The 18,645-nt window shown below is 43.6% G+C and overlaps 1 protein-coding gene across 4 annotated transcripts in view; it reads right to left on the bottom strand.

The window, feature by feature from the left end:
* LOC310667713 (uncharacterized protein) overlaps positions 1-6,761 on the bottom strand; it is a 28,678-nt gene extending 21,917 nt beyond the window's left edge. For 3 of the 4 annotated variants that reach the window (XM_083420574.1, XM_083420575.1, XM_083420576.1), the window contains exons 1-2: positions 6,645-6,761; positions 3,700-3,829 (exon numbers count right to left, since the gene is read on the bottom strand). In XM_083420574.1, the coding sequence (XP_083276700.1) occupies positions 3,700-3,808 (109 nt within the window). In that variant the 5' untranslated portion in view covers positions 3,809-3,829; positions 6,645-6,761. The remainder of the gene's footprint in view (positions 1-3,699; positions 3,830-6,644) is intronic. The other variant, XM_083420577.1, reaches the window with a different exon arrangement.
* Between the last annotated feature and the right edge of the window lie 11,884 nt (positions 6,762-18,645).

Raw genomic sequence — 18,645 nt, 5'->3', positions numbered from 1 at the left:
CCTTAGGCCATGAAATTTTCCCAAGTCACACCCATCACAGGTTCTGTTCAACTCCTCCCTTAAGTGCTTAACTGTGACAGTGCATCTTCCTAGCTTAGTTGGAGAGGTCCACTCACTTTTGCCACTTATCCCTAGCATATGGCCCCTGAAAGTTTGCTCATGTGAGAATGTGGCCCTCAGGCCAATATGAGTTTCCCACTTGATTACGCTAAGAGATCATGCCACGTTTTCCCACGAGTGCTGGGTGGGTGCTGGCATTTTTGTCAAGGCAGATTCCAACTCAGCTGCAAAAACAGAAAGTGATTCCCCCCCCCCCCCCACTCCAGCACAAGTTTTCAAAGGAGGTTCTGAGTCAATGAAGCTTCACCTGTTCTTTGCTTGAGAGAATTCTGGTGCAACAAGAATGTGCTTGAAAGACAGATGTTGTCTTCCCTTTCTCAGCTACAGGAGTCTTATTGCTCATTTTATTACTAAATTCTGTCTGGAGATGTGCATCAAGAAATGCTGATGTGATATTCACCCTGGGTAGAAGACGGCTTGCAGGGCTTTCTGGAGAGACAGGAATCTCAGCAAAGCTAAACAACCCCCTCTCTCCAGATTGAAGAACGATTGCTTTGTTTTTTGCAACAAAAAGTCAAGTAAATTGAATTAGAAGTGTGTCTACACCAGACCTCAATATGTTTGGGGCTACTAATCTCATCAGCACCAGCCGACTTGGCCAATGGTCAGAGATGGTGGGAGTTATATTTAAACAACATCTGGGAGGCAGCAGGTTGGTTTACACTTTGTCCTAAAGAAGGGACATCTTTTGTGGTTTTGTTTTTGGCTTTCAAGTCAATTCACACATTTTTAGTTGCATTTCAGCATCAGTAAAACTGCTAATTTTTTCACTTCCGAAGGTAGTGTGGAGCTTTTCTAGACATCAAGCAACAGTATCAATTGCATGCATTACTATTGTCATAAATTCAGATTGATTAATAAATCATCAATAAAGATCTGCAGTTGGAAAGATTTGCTCTTGAAAAGTATGGTAAATGTAAAGGTACCCCTGCCCGTACGGGCCAGTCTTGACAGACTCTAGGGTTGTGCGCCCATCTCACTCAAGAGGCCGGGGGCCAGCGCTGTCCGCAGACACTTCCGGGTCACATGGCCAGCGTGACATCGCTGCTCTGGCGAGCCAGAGCTGCACACGGAACGCCGTTTACCTTCCCGCTAGTAAGCGGTCCCTATTTATCTACTTGCACCCAGGAGTGCTTTCAAACTGCTAGGTTGGCAGGCGCTGGGACCGAACAACGGGAACGCACCCCGCCGCGGGGATTTGAACCGCCGACCTTTCGATCGGCAAGCCCTAGGCGCTGAGGCTTTTACCTACAGCGCCACCCGCGTCCCAGAAAAGTATGGTATAAATGAATAAAACAAAGATAAATGGCATCAGATGTAATAAACCAAGTGTGTGATGGCACAACCATATGGAAATGTTATTTCATAATGACTATGTTGCCACATTGCCACTTCCCTCGCCGTCCCATCTTCCCATCAAAAGTTGCACCTTTTGTAATCAGAAAACGTCTCAGATACTTTAAGCTGCCCAGCAAGGGAGGAATCAGCAAATACAGTACCTAGGTGTATAAATTCTCCGTGTGGATGTGCAATGTTTCTCACACTTTATTACACTTTCCAGACCCCCCCCCCCCGGTCTTCCCATGTGTGCAGTAACTTAGCACATCACAAGAGAGCTGTTGAAATGATTTAGTACATACTTGTCCATTGTTGCTTATTGGATGCAGAGGAAATGGATAGGTTGACGAGTTGGAAGGAGTGGGTTCTAATAAGTGCTTAATTTCCAGAACAAGAGATGCTGGATCTGGAGACAGCACTCTCAGCTGGAAGCCTGTATGCAAATCCCCAGTATGTTTGGCAACAGGCATGGGGTGGAGTGGGGTGGGGGGCTCTCTGTGCTTACTCCATGAGAAAGGAAACCCATCTCGAACCTGTGCAGGGTTGCTTTCATCTATTATTCCTTCATCTGCCCCTAGCACTGTGGACAGATGGTAAAGACAAGGTTCAACCCTGGCACAATCAACTGATCTAATGCAATATTAAAGCATTGTGCATTGCGGTTTTTCAGCACCATCACTGTTTGAAGGCTCTGTGGACTTGCACATTCTCCAATCCACATGGCTAACAGGAAAAGCGTGTACAATGCAAAGTGGGATGGATGCCTTAAATGGATGTCCACCACAAACCGCATGCACTGCCTCATTCCATAATCTTGACCACACAATCTTGCATAACAATTGCTTCATTCCAATGACAAACGTCCTGCAACATCAGCTCTTTTTGGAACCATGTTCAAAATCACTTTGTAGGCTTCAGGCGATGGAAACTGCACCCTGTCCCAAGGCAAAGTGCTCTACTTTACGTGTAGGGTGTGCGCACACCCTATTATTGGATGTAAAAAATAAATTGCTTCTCTCCATGGGGCATTACGAAATCTGCTCTTTTATAGTAAAATTGGGTTTGTAATTAATGTGGCAGCAGCAGTCATGTGAACAAAAGTTTGAAATCGTAGTTTTTTCTTAGTAAATCATTAAGATTTTGCTTTTGCTTTTTTGGATTTTGATCTAGTTAGTTTGTGTTCACAACAGACTTAACACAGCATGTGCTAGCCTTACTATAATGATATCACACATGGAATCTGGGCGGCATGTCATTCTTCCATGTATCTCCATGCCAGCATCAGTTTCTACCACAAACCAGTGGCACTGGAATGAAGACATATTATCTGGGGGGTGGGGAATAGATAGGTCTAGATACTATTTATTTATACAAACATACATACATACATATATACATACATACCCCGCCCATCTGGCTGGGTTTCCCCAACCACTCTGGGTGGCTTCCAACAAAAGATTAAAAATACATTAAAACATCAGTCATTAAAACCTTCCCTAAACAAGGCTGCCTTCAGATGTCTTCTAAACATCAGATAATTGTTTGTTTCTTTGACATCTGATGGGAGGGCATTCCACAGAGTGGGCGCCACTACCGAGAAGGCCCTCTGCCCTCATGCCATGGCAGCAAAGACTGGGCTGGGCAACTGTTTCAAATTGTTCCCTTGTGAAAAGTGCAAAACATAGGAAGGTGCCTTATACATAGTCTAATTGGTGTGTAAGGTCTGATGAAATGGACAGTTGCCTTGAGTAACCATCCAGCCAAAGACAAGGTCCCATTTCCATTACAAACCTATGCTGGGTTCATTCCCCCTTTGACCACCATTATTTCCTCAAGGAATCCTAGGAACTTAAGTTTAACAAAGTGCTGAGGATTTTCTACTTGGTCCTCTATCCGTTCCTTTCACAGAACTAACAGATTTTAAAGGGGAGAGCAAATGGCTCAAACCAGCACAGTCTATTACATGGAGAAACTATGCCGCTAATAATATCACCATAAATATGCCATTAATTAAACTTACTTTGGCTACGTAATGGGTAAAAGGCACTGTATGAAGTCACTATGAAGGGATACATTTTTTTAAGCATGCAAATACTGTACTGTAAAAAGGATTACAGGAATGTGTTCAGCAATTATTGGTGTGGACAGAAATAGCACTTTATCCTTCAGAGGCCAAGAGAGAAGATTAAGGTGTGAGTCACAGCAGTGGCTGGTGCTTTTTTTTTAAAGGGATGCTCTTACTTTTGCAGGTCTCGGCATGGATAGCAATCCAGTTGGCTTGAGATGGATCTGTAATTGCCGTAAGAATCTGACCGTCGTTCTTTTGGAAGTGGCTGGCATAGATTCCCATAGTCCAAACAAATCCTGCAACCTGAAGCAGTGCAGTAAAGTACTGTAAGGAGAACTCGATTCTGCTACACCAGAGAACTTGAAATCCTCACTTTATTCTAGTGCAGAGTAGGGACACTTTTTCAGTGTGATAGCTACATTTCCTTCTGGGCAAGCCTTCAGGGACAAAAGGCCTGTGGTGGGTGTGGGCAGAGTGAGAAATGTATATTTTACCTACAGTAAGTGCATTAGGCTAGGTTCTATACAAACACCCTCCTCTCTTTCCTGCGTTAAAGGTAAAGGTAAAGGGACCCCTGACCATTAGGTCCAGTTGTGACCGACTCTGGGGTTGCGGCGCTCATCTCGCTTTATTGGTCAAGGGAGCTGGTGTACAGCTTCCGGGTCATGTGGCCAGCATGACTAAGCTGCTTCTGGCGAACCAGAGCAGTGCACGGAAACGCTGTTTACCTTCCTGCCAGAGTGGTACCTATTTATCTACTTGCACTTTGACGTGCTTTCGAACTGCTAGGTGGGCAGGAGCAGGGGCCGAGCAAGGGAGCTCACCCCGTCACAGGGGATTCGAACCGCTGACCTTCTGATCAGCAAGTCCTAGGCTCTGTGGTTTAATCCACAGTGCCACCTGCGTCCCTTTTCCTGCGTTGTTAACTGTTAATTTTGAACGGGCTCCTTCATAGTCCTGTTTCAAGTCTTCCCAGCTTTGGGGGAAACTAAGTTTGGAATCCTAAACAGATGTGCTTGGAAGTAAGCTGCAGTGAAATCAGTGGAATTTCCTTCCGAGAAAATAGATAAGATTTTGTATATTTATACTTATTTTATTTATTTATTGAATTTATATACCGCCCTATACCCGGGGGTCTCAGGGTGGTTCACAGAATAATTTGGCTGTAGGACTCTACTGCTTGCCAGGAAAAAAATTCCATTGACTTTTTGGGCCTTGCATACTAGGGGACTGGATATATATCTTTTCATGACCTATTTGTATTATGTGCATTAAACATAGGGCATCTGAAGCTACAGTTTGCTAGTAGCCATGATGACTGTATACAGGGTTTCCCAAACTCAGGTCTCCAGCTGTTTTTGGACTACACTTCCTATCATCCTTGACCACCGGTCCTGCTAGTTAGGGATGATGGGAATTGTAGTCCAAAACCAGCTGGAAACTCACATTTGGGAACCCCTGCTGTATTCCATCTCCAGTACAGGAACAGATAGGACTCTATATACCAGTTCCTCGGAATTGTTCTGGTGGACTTCCCCATAGGCCTGTGATCGGCCACTATGAGAATAGGGTAAGGATGCTGCTCAAATTGGTCCTTTGTTCTGATCCAGTAGGGTTCTATTTCAAGTCTTACTTACTTACTTATTTTCTAATGCTAGGAAGAAAGCATCATTTACTAAATAGGTAAATTGGAAGAAGCTCCATGCAAAGGCAATCGTTATCCATGAGAGTTGGTTTTTTTTAAGAAACTCTTTAAGGATATTTAACATTTCAGAAGTTATCTCCTACCACACTCATTTGGAAAGCGCCACCCTCCCTCATCCCACCCCCATAGATAAATAAATGTGCCAGGAACAGATTTTGAGCCTGGAGTTACAGAAGATAGATATGGAAATTGAGAGAAGCATCTTTGCCTGAGGTGTGCATACTCATTTGAAAAAATCCAATCACTGTCTCCAAGCCAGCACGTTTACATGTTGTTGTTTTGAAACAAAAACATGTGAATAGAATGGGATGAGAAACATACCTCCCATACTCAATGATGCCTCAATGCTTGGGTGTAGGTAGGGACCTGTGTTTTTCCAGCCAAACTAGTAACAAACTATAGCAAAAGTGCTTCTAACTTTGAGGTCATGTTAATTCACAATCTGAATTAACTCGCGACACAGTTTTACTGAGTTTGTGGCAAAAAGAAACAAAAATTCTAGGGAGTGGTCTTGCCCTGTGGCTCCCTGAAGGGGTAACCCGAAAGAGAAATGCTCTGAGTCAATACTTTATAGATACCCCCACTACTTGCATCAGGTCATACCCTGGAAGTGGTACTGTATACCCTGATATCAAGCTGCTGTTAATGTCCAAAAACAAGGCCATCTTAGATGGCCTTGCATCCACACATACACCCATGTGCCTCTCTTCAAACACTGGTAGTGATGGCAGTGGTTGCTAGCCACTGGAGCAGGGGGGCTAGATGTTACAAATTTGCCACCCCCAATTTAGTGCCCCACACTTTCTTGCTGTCCTGGACCCATTGAAATAGTTCCACTGCCTAGTTCCCCTCCTTATGTAGAAGCAACACCTGCCGAAACTAAATGGGGCAGTGTGGAGGCATGTTCTTTCTTCCCACCTCTGGCAATGCTGTTGGGGAAATGGCTGAAGAGTTGTTGTTTTTAAATTATTCCAGGAAAGCAGATTTGCAAGGGGAGGGAGGGAAGAAAGCCGAGAGAGAGAGAGAGGGGGGGGAGGGGTTCTGCTCCTTTAAACTGGTCTAAGCAGTTGAAGTTACAGATATGCCTGGGGTTGCTATTGCCTGAAGTGAGAGACAGAGAAATGGCTGAGGAACATGTCAGTCTTGGTGCTCCCAGGCACATTTCCTGAAACAAAACAAAGGACTCCCTTGCCCCCTTCTTCCCACATACAAGTTTGATGAATCCGTTTGAAAGAACTCCGACAAAGAGGGAGATAGAGAGATTTCAGTTCTGAAGCAAGTACTCCCCACACTGACAGCTCTGCCTCGCATATAATATTACACCTTGAAAGGAAAGATCAAGCATAATTTAGAAAACCTCTCAAGATCAACTGAGCAGGGAAGCAGGGACAAATAGGGCAGCAATGCACTCACCTCGTGTGTTTGTTCTCTCTGCAATACACAAACACACCTTTTCAGGTTGCTACAATGCACTGTATCCAGGAAAAGCCTCCTGATCTTGTTATTGGATGGAAGTTCTCAGGGCTTGTCCACTCATGGCAAGTGGGGGGGGGGGAGTCACAACAGCATAACCCACTGTTGCCTGGCCTTCGCCTCAATCTTCCAAAGCAATCAGAGCCTTCAGTTGAGCTTGGAGGAGGTCTTTGTTGTCTGTATGTAGCAAGGAGAGAGAATGCCTCACTGTACAAGGAAACAAAATTAGTGGTTGCTTCCTAAGGGAACAACCCAGGCTTAAAAAAAAAAACCCAAATCTGCTCCTTATTTATTGCTAAGAGGAACTTGTGAGCAGCAATTAATGCAGTCAAATTATTTGTAAATTAAATAGATTAAATCGTTTAATTTGTAAATTGAATAAATAACTTGCTGTTGAGAGCTCAAGATTTCCCTCTAAGTAGGGATAGAGGAGAAATTTGATGCAGTTGGCTTTGAAAGGTGAACCTACCTAATTCACACTTTCCCAAGTAATATGCAAACTGAAATACAAGCATCCTTTGACATTTGCCCTTACGTGAATTTTGCAATGCAGTTCTCAAGCCAAGTAACGTGTACGAAAAATCCATCTGCTACGGTAAAGTGAGCATATGAATGCATATACCGTATTCATAAAAAATGACACACACAGAAGCAATATATTAGGGAAATTGCTTTGCAAACCTGTTTGTCTTAGGCAAAATTGCACACATGGGTGTCTATTAGTAGAAGTTCACTTTAAAATGCTGACCAATTTTTATGAGGACATTTTTAATATATCACAAATTGATGCCAAAATGTAGAGAACTGAAGAACGGGCAAATGAGAAACCGAGGGAAGCCAAAACTGACACATTCACCCATCTCTACCTATTAAGTACATCATCACACCTGAAAGCCTTTCTATGCATAGGGCTCGTGAGAAATGGCCTCTGAGCATGCTCAGATGAGCTCTCCCTTAGGATGATTTTGTATGTTATGCAAGACATTGAGAACAAGTTCTGGGACTGAGATCTGGAAGACTCTCACACTTAGAGCTGACACTTTTTAGCCTGCCAGCTTATGAACAGTTCAGTCAGCCACTCACTGTGGCAGAGTACAACATCTCAGGGTGAAAAATATCATCCTTGGGACCCTGCCGACATTTTATTTTAGTGATTAACTACAGAGCTTGAGATCTAGCCACAAATTCCTTGTTATCCCATAATATGCCTTCTGCAATCTGGTGCCCTTCAGAAGTTTTGGATATAATTCTCAGCATCCCCAACCAGTATTGTAACCTGAAACATCTGGCGGACACCAAGATGGAAAAGGCTATCATAAAGCAATTACAGTGGTACCTCGGGTTACAGACGCTTCAGGTTACATACACTTCAGGTTACAGACTCCACTAACCCAGAAATAGTACCTCAGGTTAAGAACTTTGCTTCAGGAAGAGAACAGAAATCACATGGCAGCAGTGCGGCGGCAGCGGGAGCCCCCTTAACTAAAGTGGTACCTCAGGTTAAGAACAGCTTCAGGTTAAGAACAGACCTCCAGAACAAATTAAGGTCTTAACCCGAGGTACCACTGTACAGCTTTCCAGAGTGTGGTTAACAGACAAGATAACACCAGTATAAATAAAATTTCAGCACCCCATCCCCTTTCCCCCCTAATTCTATCCTACACTCACATTTTAGCAAATTTCTGCTGCTTTTGAAGAAGAACTCTGTCCCTTTGCCCTTAAAAATGTGTTCCTGCAAATGAAAGCAGCTCTGATCAAAGAATGTTTACTTTGGACACACAATTCAGTTTGCTCATTGAACATGTGAGCAAACACCACCCATGCTCTGCTTTCTCCTTATTATGGAGAGAGTTTTCAAAATATGAACTGTCCACGGAAATTATAAGCAAATGTCAGTCTTTCCTGTCACAGTTTAAGCTTTACCTAAATTGCTCTCTGTTGGGCCAGCCCTACATTTCCAGGATATAATGTGAAGTAGAATAAAAATGTTGCACCAAAAGCACAACCTCCTACATCACCTTCTAGCTGAGATTATTCCTTTCCCTGTCCTCTGATATAGGATGTCTGTCTGCACCCCTCAAATGCTAAAGTTGCTTAGAGACACAGTGGGACTTACTTCTGAGTAGGTGTGCATAGGATTGTGCAGATAGTTGATTTCAATGCAAATTACTGTCAAGTAAGTATGTTTTTGAGGCAGGGGTGTAAGAAGGGGATACAAACATCCCTAGGCCAGTCTCCAATGCTCCTGTTCCACTAGCATAAGAAATTTGCACTAGCAGAATGGAACTCTTCCTGGCAGCTCCTCTATATCTCAAAATCAGCTCAAAGGGGTTGAGGGACTCTTAGCAGATTTGATTCCAGCATGCAGCAGGAGGAGAGGAAACTGAAGTGGCTCAGCACCAATGGAGCTCTGCTTTGGACATAGTCCCTATTTTACTATGATCAGGAGCGGAGGAAGGGGGTGAGGTGGGGGCAGTCCGCCCCAGGTGTCACCACTGAGGGGGGTGAGAAAATGCCGAGTGGCACTCACCAGTGTGGCCAGAGTGGTATAGTGGTTAAGAGTGGAGGACTCGTAATCTGGTGAACTGGGTTCGCTCCCCCACATGCAGCTGCTGGGTGACCTTGGGCTAGTCACACTTCTCTGAAGTCTCTCAGCCTCACTCACCTCACAGAGTGTTTGTTGTGGGGGAGGAAGGGAAAGGCGATTGTTAGCTGCTTTGAGACTCCTTTGGGTAGTGATAAAGCAGGATATCAAATGCAAACTCTCCTCCTCCTCCTCCTTCTTCTTCTTCACCGCGGGGCCTGCAGTGCACCCGAGCCACACCTCTTCTAGGAGTAACACAGTGGCTTGAATGCCCACAGGCTCTGTGCTTCCCCAAACGGTCCTCCCGCTGCATCCCCCTCAGCTGTAGGGCGGCTGAGTGGGAGGAGGCAGGCAGACTCCTGGGTGGCCCCACGGAGTGTCCTACCCTGGTTGGCCCCGCCCCATGGGTGGCTGGCCCCACCCCCGGGTGCAGGGCACACGTGCAACCCCAGGCACCCAAACAGCTTGCTCCGCCGCTGACTATGGTTACCAACTAAAGAAGTGGCCTGGCTTTCTCTTTTGACTAGAAGACAGTGCCTTCCACACAGCAAGGATATAAGCATCATCACCTGTGAATGCCTGCAATTAAAAAATTCAATTCAAGGCAAAAGAGCAGTAGCCAGTGAAAAACCTGTCAAAACTTTAACTTGCTGGAGAATTGTTAGGGGTATTCATATAATATCTAACTGTCTAGGAGGCCAGTGAATTTTTTGTTTTGATCCTGGAACCACCAGTTGTCTTTGATATGCTACAGAGTTTTCAGCCTTTAAGCCTAGCACCTCTTGCCAGGGACCCAACAGAGATCCAGTCTGGATTCAGCTTGTTGAGCATCCATAAAACATTTGGGCTGCTCAGCTCTTCATTCAGAGTTACTTCCAGATTGAATTTCAAGTGGCTAGACCCATTCCAAGGACAAACCTAAGCATGCCAAGCAGCTACCTAGCAACGCTTTCCATTTTCCTTTCAACTTGCAGGATGCAGCACACAGTAACTGCGGCAGCATAAGCTTCAGTTAAGAAGCCTTTCAAGCCACCATGGCAGCCATAATTTAACAATATATCTGGCGGCCAGCAAAGAACAAGCAAGCAAAAACTGTGGCCTGTATGTTTCCAAATCATTGACTTGAATTAATGCAAGTCTTCCTTTTAAACTCCCCCCCCCCCCCCAATATTTTTTTTGGCAAACTTAGTACAAACTGGTCCAGGGTCTGAATCTGTTGCCAAGGACAAAACATTATGGGGTTGCACTCCTAGGCTGGTTGCTGTGAAGGGGAAACCTCTTAAAAACTAAAGTGTGCTATTCTATAACAGCATGAGTTACGTATGCTCATACTTTTAAGAAGCGCAGATTCCCACCTTTCTCTTTAAAGTGTAGATTCAACTGGTGATTCAGTCAATGATCAGGACTTGAGGGTCTGAAGCACAAAATTTTACCAGGAAGGAGCTTCCAGGCTAATTGGAAGCTGAGCCCAAAAATTACCAAAAAGTATACTCCCTTCATAATTAGTCTGAGCCCAAATACAAATTCTCATTGGTGTTGCAGCATCCATGCATTCTCTTCTCTGGCTTGAGTTTCCCTGGCTGCATGGATGCTGATGAGAACTGATGCTACAGTCTTTATTAAAAACTGCAGTGTGGGTACTTACACCCTAGGAGATGTTAAAGATAGGAAATGTTAATAAAGTCCTTATTAAAGATCAATAGCTTCATGACTTGACAACATTTATGGGGATCAAGCAATGTATTTTGGAAGTGTAAAGCAATTAACAGTGACACATACCATTTATTTGGTATTGCTCAAAAAGAACATCTTTGTAGGAGAGATCGTATCAGGATCGTAACTTACCAGCAGGCTCTTTCCGCACTATACATTTAAAGCGGTATCATACCACTTTAAACAGTTACAGATTCCCCTGAAGAATCCTGGAGACTGTAGCTTGTTAATGGTGTTGAGACCCCTATTCTCTCCACAGAGCTGCAATTCTCAAGAGTTCCCTGGAAAGAGGGGTTGACAGCTAAACCACTCTAGGAACTGTGGCTCTCTGGGGGAAATAATGGTCTCCAAACAACTGTAGCACCCAGGATTATTTGATGGACACCATAACTGTTTAAACTGGCATAATACTGCCTTAAATATATAGTCCAGATGGGACCTTAATGATAAAACATTCCAATTGGCTAGTTATAGGCAATAAGAACCCATCAGTCATTGTGGTGTCTGAGTGGGAGGTTGGCTGACCTCTAAGATTGTAATTGAACTGTATTTCACTACAAGGAGGGGTGACCCCTCCCTTGATGTTCTAGAACTACCTTGTAAGCACATGAGGGTTTGTGGCACACTTCAAACTCCTTGAACTCAATGGAGCTTATATCTGAGTAAATATGTATAAGCTTGCATTGTACCTTTCAAGCGTACACTTTAAAATGCAGCATTTAAAGAGTCTTATTTAAAAAAACAACCCTATGTGACAGTGATTTCTGCTCTTCCTTTTATTCTAATAGTGTGGAGAGTTTTGTAATTCATTTAAGGCAGATCTTGGCACCAATCTTCAACTCACACACGAACTCTTGGCTTTATGTTGACAATCTTTTCAATTAACTGAAGAAATTAATTAGCAGACATTACAGACAAGAAATGCTGTGAACTGCAGGCATTGTGTTGCTGACCGTATGAAGTCTTCCTTTCGTTAAACTGCTGACAAGGATGTTGTGCTGCGATCACCGAGATGACTGCAAATTGCTCTGGGTCTCAAGCAATGTGCAAACGGAAAGCTTTTTTGAAAATATTTGTGCATGAGTACATTACATTATTTTCATGGTCCCGTAGAATGCTCATAATTATGAAGTTCAGGGTGTTACTGGAGTGTGTGTGTGTCACAAAAGATATCTGTCTGATCCAAGAATGCCACATGGCCACAGCTAGTCTACTCAGCCTACTCTATTTGAGCTAGAATATTGTTGCCAGTAAACAAAATAGAAGCAGTATTAAAAGTTTTTAAACAGGACCCCTTCTCAGTAAGGAAAGAAGTCCTATCCCCCCTTGGAGTCAACTGCCAGGTGACTCAAAAATCATTGACTATTCCCCATTCAATCAGCACCCATTGCTCATTCCCCCGCTCGTCCTGACCTAGCAAGGAACTAGCCAGGCAAATCAATTTAGAGCAACCTAGCAAGGGGAGCTTCCTCCATGAGCTATAGGGAGTCCTGGCTGATGAAATGCCTTAGCTCCATCTGACAAAGGGTGAAGAAGAGTTAAGCAGATGTTCAAGTTCAGCAGCAGGGCAACAAAGCTGGGGCACACCACTATCCCTTGACCTAAAGCAAAACCAAGCTCTCAATAAAGCAACTTAAACTACAGAAACAATTATGCAGGTAGAATGCTAGTGGGGGTAGGGTAAATGCTTTTCATTGTTTTGCACTGTCTGTCACATGTACAACTATCTCTCTGTTGGACAGAAGCAGTGGGTATGTCCAAGGTGCAATGAACTCCTGGCTCTCCAGGAACAAGTTTGTTTCCTTGAGACCAAGGTGGTTGACTTGGAATAGCTAAGGGAGGCAGAGAGGTTGGTGGGATGTTATAGTTGTGCATACTCAGGACAGGGTACTGCGAAATATTTGCAACCCATTTGTGTCCTTGTGCTGTATGCTTAAGGATGACATCATTGCAACTTATAGTGATGATGAAGGAAACAGCCAAAATCTGGCAAAGCAATTCCCAAAAGGTCTGATTAATTTTGGCACAATCCCTTTACACTGCATACATTTTACACTGTAAAAATAAGACCAGATTTGGTACTGGATTCCTCCTCTAGAGGGGCCCAATGCTTAGACAGACAGGGCAAGTATCTTTTAATTGAAAAGGAAATCTCAGGAATTACAACTTGCCATTCAAAAAACTCTATTTGAAGAACGTTCAGGAACTGAGGTTGGTGTAGGATGCTGCTGTCAGAGCCTTGTTGAGGGCCCATTATTCATAGCATATATTATTCCAATATTATTCAACCTCTACTGCTTTCCAATTTGTTTCTGAGCCCAATTCAAAGTGATAGTCATCACCTATTGAGCTGTTATTGGTTTGGCTCCAAAATTGAAAGGCCTGCTGGCTCCTGCATTATTCTCCCCACCCACTGAGATTTTTGGGGGTGACTCTGTTCTGTGTTCCTCCTCTGTCTGGAGCAAGGTTAGTGGGTATATGAGACAGGGCCTTTTTGTGGCTATGTTGTGCTGCTCCCCAGGAGGAGCCCGTGAGACAAGGCACATAGTAGCACCAAGGACAGTTCTTATGAGCAACTCACTGAAACTGAACAGATGTATTTCAAAGCTCTAACACTCTAATGCTCCATCCTCTTTGTTGAAGAACTAGAGAAAGGGCCATGCATTTAGCCTGAACATGACCTGCTTCTTCATACTATGGCCTACTTCCTGTGTCATTGGACCAGTGAGGTATTTGGGAGGTACCTACTTTCTTAGACCCATGAGTCTGGTTCTGGTTCTATGGACCCTGGTGTTATGGGGATCCAGTTAAGCAGGTTTCTGCCCACTTCAGGTTCTGAAGTCCCCTGGTCACCACCATCAGGGTCAGAGGCAGAAACCTGGTTCAGTGCCCAACCAGTGACACTGTAGCCTCTGACATGATGTCCTGCTCAACACTGGACTCTGACAGTAGCTGAGGAGGACAGCTGGAATGCCCTCATTTAGTGCTCTCTCTCTCTCTCTCAACTTTTAGATGAACAATGAAGACAACAACAGTGTTGTTGGTTTTTACTGAAGTTTTATTTAGTTTGTTGTTGTTGAAAACCTATTTTTGTATTTTAAGACTGTTGAATATTGTTTGTGTGTGTGTGTGTGTGTGTGTGTGTGTGCGTCTGTCTGTCTGTCTAGAGATATAGATGCATACATCACACAATTTCCTATATCTCAAAAAGTCGAATTCATACAATCTTTACAAACTTGGGTGGATTCAGAATTCAGATATTTGGTGGCAAGATATTAACATGTGTCCCACTATTCACAGCGTCATTAAATCTAGATTTTGTAGATTTCAAAATTAAATGCCCTTGTATGTACTGAATTCAGCATTTTATTATAGAGCTTTTATACTTTACCAGTTCTAGTGTTCTGCCTCCCTGCCAATTTACCATTTGGTTATTAAAACACTTATTGGTGTTACCTCTAGCAAACTTTAAGAATGGAAGCTGACATATATATTATATTTTAACTTCAGAAGGTTAGGCATGCCTCTGCAGAATTAGTATTATTAACATCATTATTCTTTTATTTACTCAGTGACACACACAAACACACACACACACATGAATGAGAGAGAGAGAGAGAGGCTTCTGTTCTTTCTCTGGTATCACTTAGATTTGAACTATAAAAAACCTTGCTGAATTATAAGCCAATAAAATGATCTTCCCGCCCCCCTCCCAACCCTGCCCTTTTTGCTACTTTGCTTTGCATCTCCTGCCACGAGAAAACAAAGTGCTGCAATGTTCCCCAGATTTATCTGTTCATATATTTGGTTGACGTTCTACAAGGCCAGCAGCAGAAGCTGGACGGAGAATACTGCTGTAACTTTCACCTCCGTTTATGCTGAAGACTGCGTCATTTCTTTTTCATGAATTGAATTATAAACTGTTTCCTATTGATAATATATAGATCTTATATCTCAAGGCTTACTTCTTATAAGCTTGTCATCAAAAGCAGGGACAAGTCTGGGGCCACTTTCTCATTGGCTAGTGATGACTCCAGAATTTTGATTGGCCCTTGAGCCAGGCATCCACAGTGGGCCCTCTTCATATGGAAAAAAGATGATGAGCAAACTGAGAATCCTCACACACTGCTTTCCATGCAAAGTAAGGATGATAGCTCCATTAGGGTGGGGTGGGGCGCTCCTGAAGCCCTGACCTCACACCATTTAGAACTGACCCTGCAATTTGCCTTAAATTCCCTTTCCCTCTCTGTAGTGCTGAAGGATGCAAGCACAATGTCCTCACTTGATTTGCGGGAAAACCTTTGGGATGGCAATTGTGATGTAGCAGACCTGTACTGAGGAAGATTCAGGTGCAAATCCCAGTCTAGAAACAGTGGTCCTGGTCCAGTCCACATCTCTCACACTTACCTACCTTTTAGGACTGTTGGGCAGATAAATGAGTCCCTTGGAGGAAGGTTAGGACACAACCATGATAACATTTCGAAAAATAGCTCTGGAACATTTTTCTTCTTACAAGAAAAGAGGAACATCAGTATCCCTCCACACTACTGTGACAAAGAAATGTGCTCTGTGCTAAGAATATTAACTTAGCTCTCTAAGCTCTATGACAAATTACAGCTAAATTGTAATAATGTGCCTGCCTTTTCTTTAATGAAACGTCTGTGTTTTGCTGCACATGACTGCACTTCTGTTTTGCTTCCCCCCCTTTCCCCCTCCCTCAAATGGAAGGTGTTCTTATATAGCTCACAGATGATGTTTTTGTCCATAAACCAAAGCTCTGAAAGACTTTATCAACTCATGTCAAGCTGCTTGAAGACCTGGCACAAGCAATTTCATCCAGGACTCTTTCCAGTGATGTATTTTGAAGGGAAATATTTTGTAAGCAAGATCCAATGATTGATTTAAATCTTTTGGCTAAAGCAGGGCTGGAAAACCCGTATCCCTCCAGATTTTGTTAGACTACAACTCCCATTCTCCCTGACTATTGGGACACAGGTTCCCAACCCCTGATTTAAAGACTATAACTCCCATCATCCATTGGCCACGCAGGCTGGAGTTGATGGGAGCTGAAGTCAACAACATCTGGAGAAGGCCACAGGCTCCAAAACTTGATCATAAGTTATTCTAAGCAGCCTTCTATCTTTATGACAAGATATCCAGCAAAACCTTTGCTTTTCTGTTTATTTCAGTTCACAGTATTGTCATACCTTGGTTGTCAAACTTAATCCATTCCAGGAATCTGTTTGACTCCTGAAACAGTTCAAAAACCAAGGTGCAGCTTTTGATTGCCTGCAGAAACAGAGCACTCAAGAAGAAGAAGAAGAAGAAGAAGAGTCTCAAAGCAGCTAACATTCTCCTTTCCCTTCCTCCCCCACAACAAACACTCTGTGAGGTGAGTGGAGCTGAGAGATTTCAAAGAAGTGTGACTAGCCCAAGGTCACCCAGCAGCTGCATGTGGAGGAGCAGAGACACGAACCCAGTTCACCAGATTACAAGTCTCCTGCTCTTAACCTCTACACCACACTGGCTCTCTCGGACACTCAGTTGCAGTGAGAGAGCAAAATCTACCCTGCAAACATGAAGCTGAGTGGCCTGGAATTCACTGGTGGGAACTCTGCAGGGTGTGTATACCTTGTAATTGTGAGCAGAATGCCTTTTGCACACACCCAGGGTCCTTGCAGTATACAAGTCAGATATACACTTCAGCCATCATAATGGTGGGCACTTTGTGAGAGTTATAGAGCAGTAATTATTTGCTACTTGGAGGAACACATTGTTCTGGTATGCTTGTTTTGGGGAGAACCTTTTCCACCTCACAGTATGGTCTCTGCACCACAGCCTGCCTCAGAGCTTTCGGTTTTAAAATTCAGCTCCTCTTGTACTAGGCTTGTGTGTATTGCAGTAAGGGGGGAAACTGTGGCTTGAAGGGAAGGTGAGCTAGGCAGCCATTTGACACTGATAGGTATGGCAATACATCATAGCAGTATCAGTCAAAACACTGCGACTCAGGGCTAATTCTTACATATAGCTGACAAATGGGAACCAAACATGCTGCTACATGCTTAAATAATAGGCTGCAGGGAAGCGGGGGAAAGAGCAGCGAGTGTGGGTGTTGTTGCCATCAGAGATGCTGGGAAACTGGGTTTGCTCCTCAGTTTTCCAGTGCTGAGACCCAGGGTGATAAAATACTTTGGACAGGCAGCCTGACAAGTTCAGGCTGCCAGCAGTTGGTAAGACAGAGGGCAAGCTGAAGATCAACAGTCTGGAGGCATGGAGGAAGAGCCTAGTGGCCTCCCTAAGCAACATGTTCTTGGAAACTTGGATGAATGGTAGGTAGGTAGGTAAGTAGGCAGGCAGGCAGAGACAGAGTACAGTGCTATTTTTCTAGACAAAGTGTCAGAACTCACAATGAACACTCCCTTGTTCTCTTAGAATGGCAATGGTGCCCAACTGAGAGGTGCAGGAATTGAGTTCCAGTGAGTTCTGGCTGAAAAAAAGCTCTGGATAGATGATGATTATAGGTAGGTAGGTAGGTAGGTAGGTAGGTAGGTAGGTAGGTAGATGATAGATGATAGATAGGTAGCTAGATGATAGATAGATAGATGATAGATAGATAGATATAGATAGATGATAGATAGATAGATGATAGATAGAGATGATAGATAGATAGATGATAGATAGAGATGATAGATAGATAGATGATAGATAGAGATGATAGATAGATAGATGATAGATAGATAGATAGATAGATAGATCGATAGATCGATAGATAGATAGACAGATAGATGATAGATAGATAGATAGATAGATTTGGTGGTTTAGAAATTATTTTATAAATTAAAAATATATAATGCCACCCCAAGAGAAAGAAGGTAGCTGATCTGGAAGCCAGTGGCACCAGGCTAGCTTTCCAGTACCACCAGCCTCCACAGGTCAGGAGGATTCATGGCTGCTATGGCTACATTCACATGACACTTTATTCTGTTTTCCTGATGTTTCCCTAACTGTTGATTTCTGTGCTGTGTTTGAGCTTTCACATGAAGTAAAAGCCACTTCTGGAAATATAGCAGAATATGGCACAATTTTAATACTCATTTCCATGTTATTTGAAAACTGGTGCTTGTTTTTGCCCTCTGGAAGCAAAGAACACAGAAAGGACTGCTAAATTAGCACTGTCTTCTGCTATATTTAAGAAAGCAGCTTTTATGTCATGTGAAAGCTCAAGTGTAATGCAGAAATTTACGGTTAGGCAAGTGTCATAAAAATGGAATAGACTGCCAGGTGAAGGCAATCTCTGTGAGTATCCCAGTTGGAACTGCCTACCTTTCCTCCTCTTCCCAGGAGCCCAGGCAGCAACACAGAGAGTGGAGAGCCAACACCTGATTTGCAAGTCCTACATCCACCTGATAAAGTGTTATTTTGAAGAGTAAACCAAGCTTGGGGAGCAGTGACATACTTTGGGCTACTAATTGGCTAATAACTGTGGGAATTACCGTATTTTTTGTCCTATAGGGCGCACCGGCCCATAGGACGCACCTCGTTTTTTGGGGGGGGGGGGGAAATGAATAAAAAAATTTTATTTCCCCCCCAGCTGTGGCTGCCGCCCCAAGCCTTGCAGACACCCGCCAGAAGCAAGGGGAGCCC

This window comes from Podarcis tiliguerta (genome assembly GCF_965153285.1).
Source record: "Podarcis tiliguerta genome assembly, chromosome: 17".
Taxonomy (NCBI): domain Eukaryota; kingdom Metazoa; phylum Chordata; class Lepidosauria; order Squamata; family Lacertidae; genus Podarcis; species Podarcis tiliguerta.
Note: the sequence above shows the minus strand (reverse complement) of the source record. Positions and strands in the feature narration are given on the sequence as shown.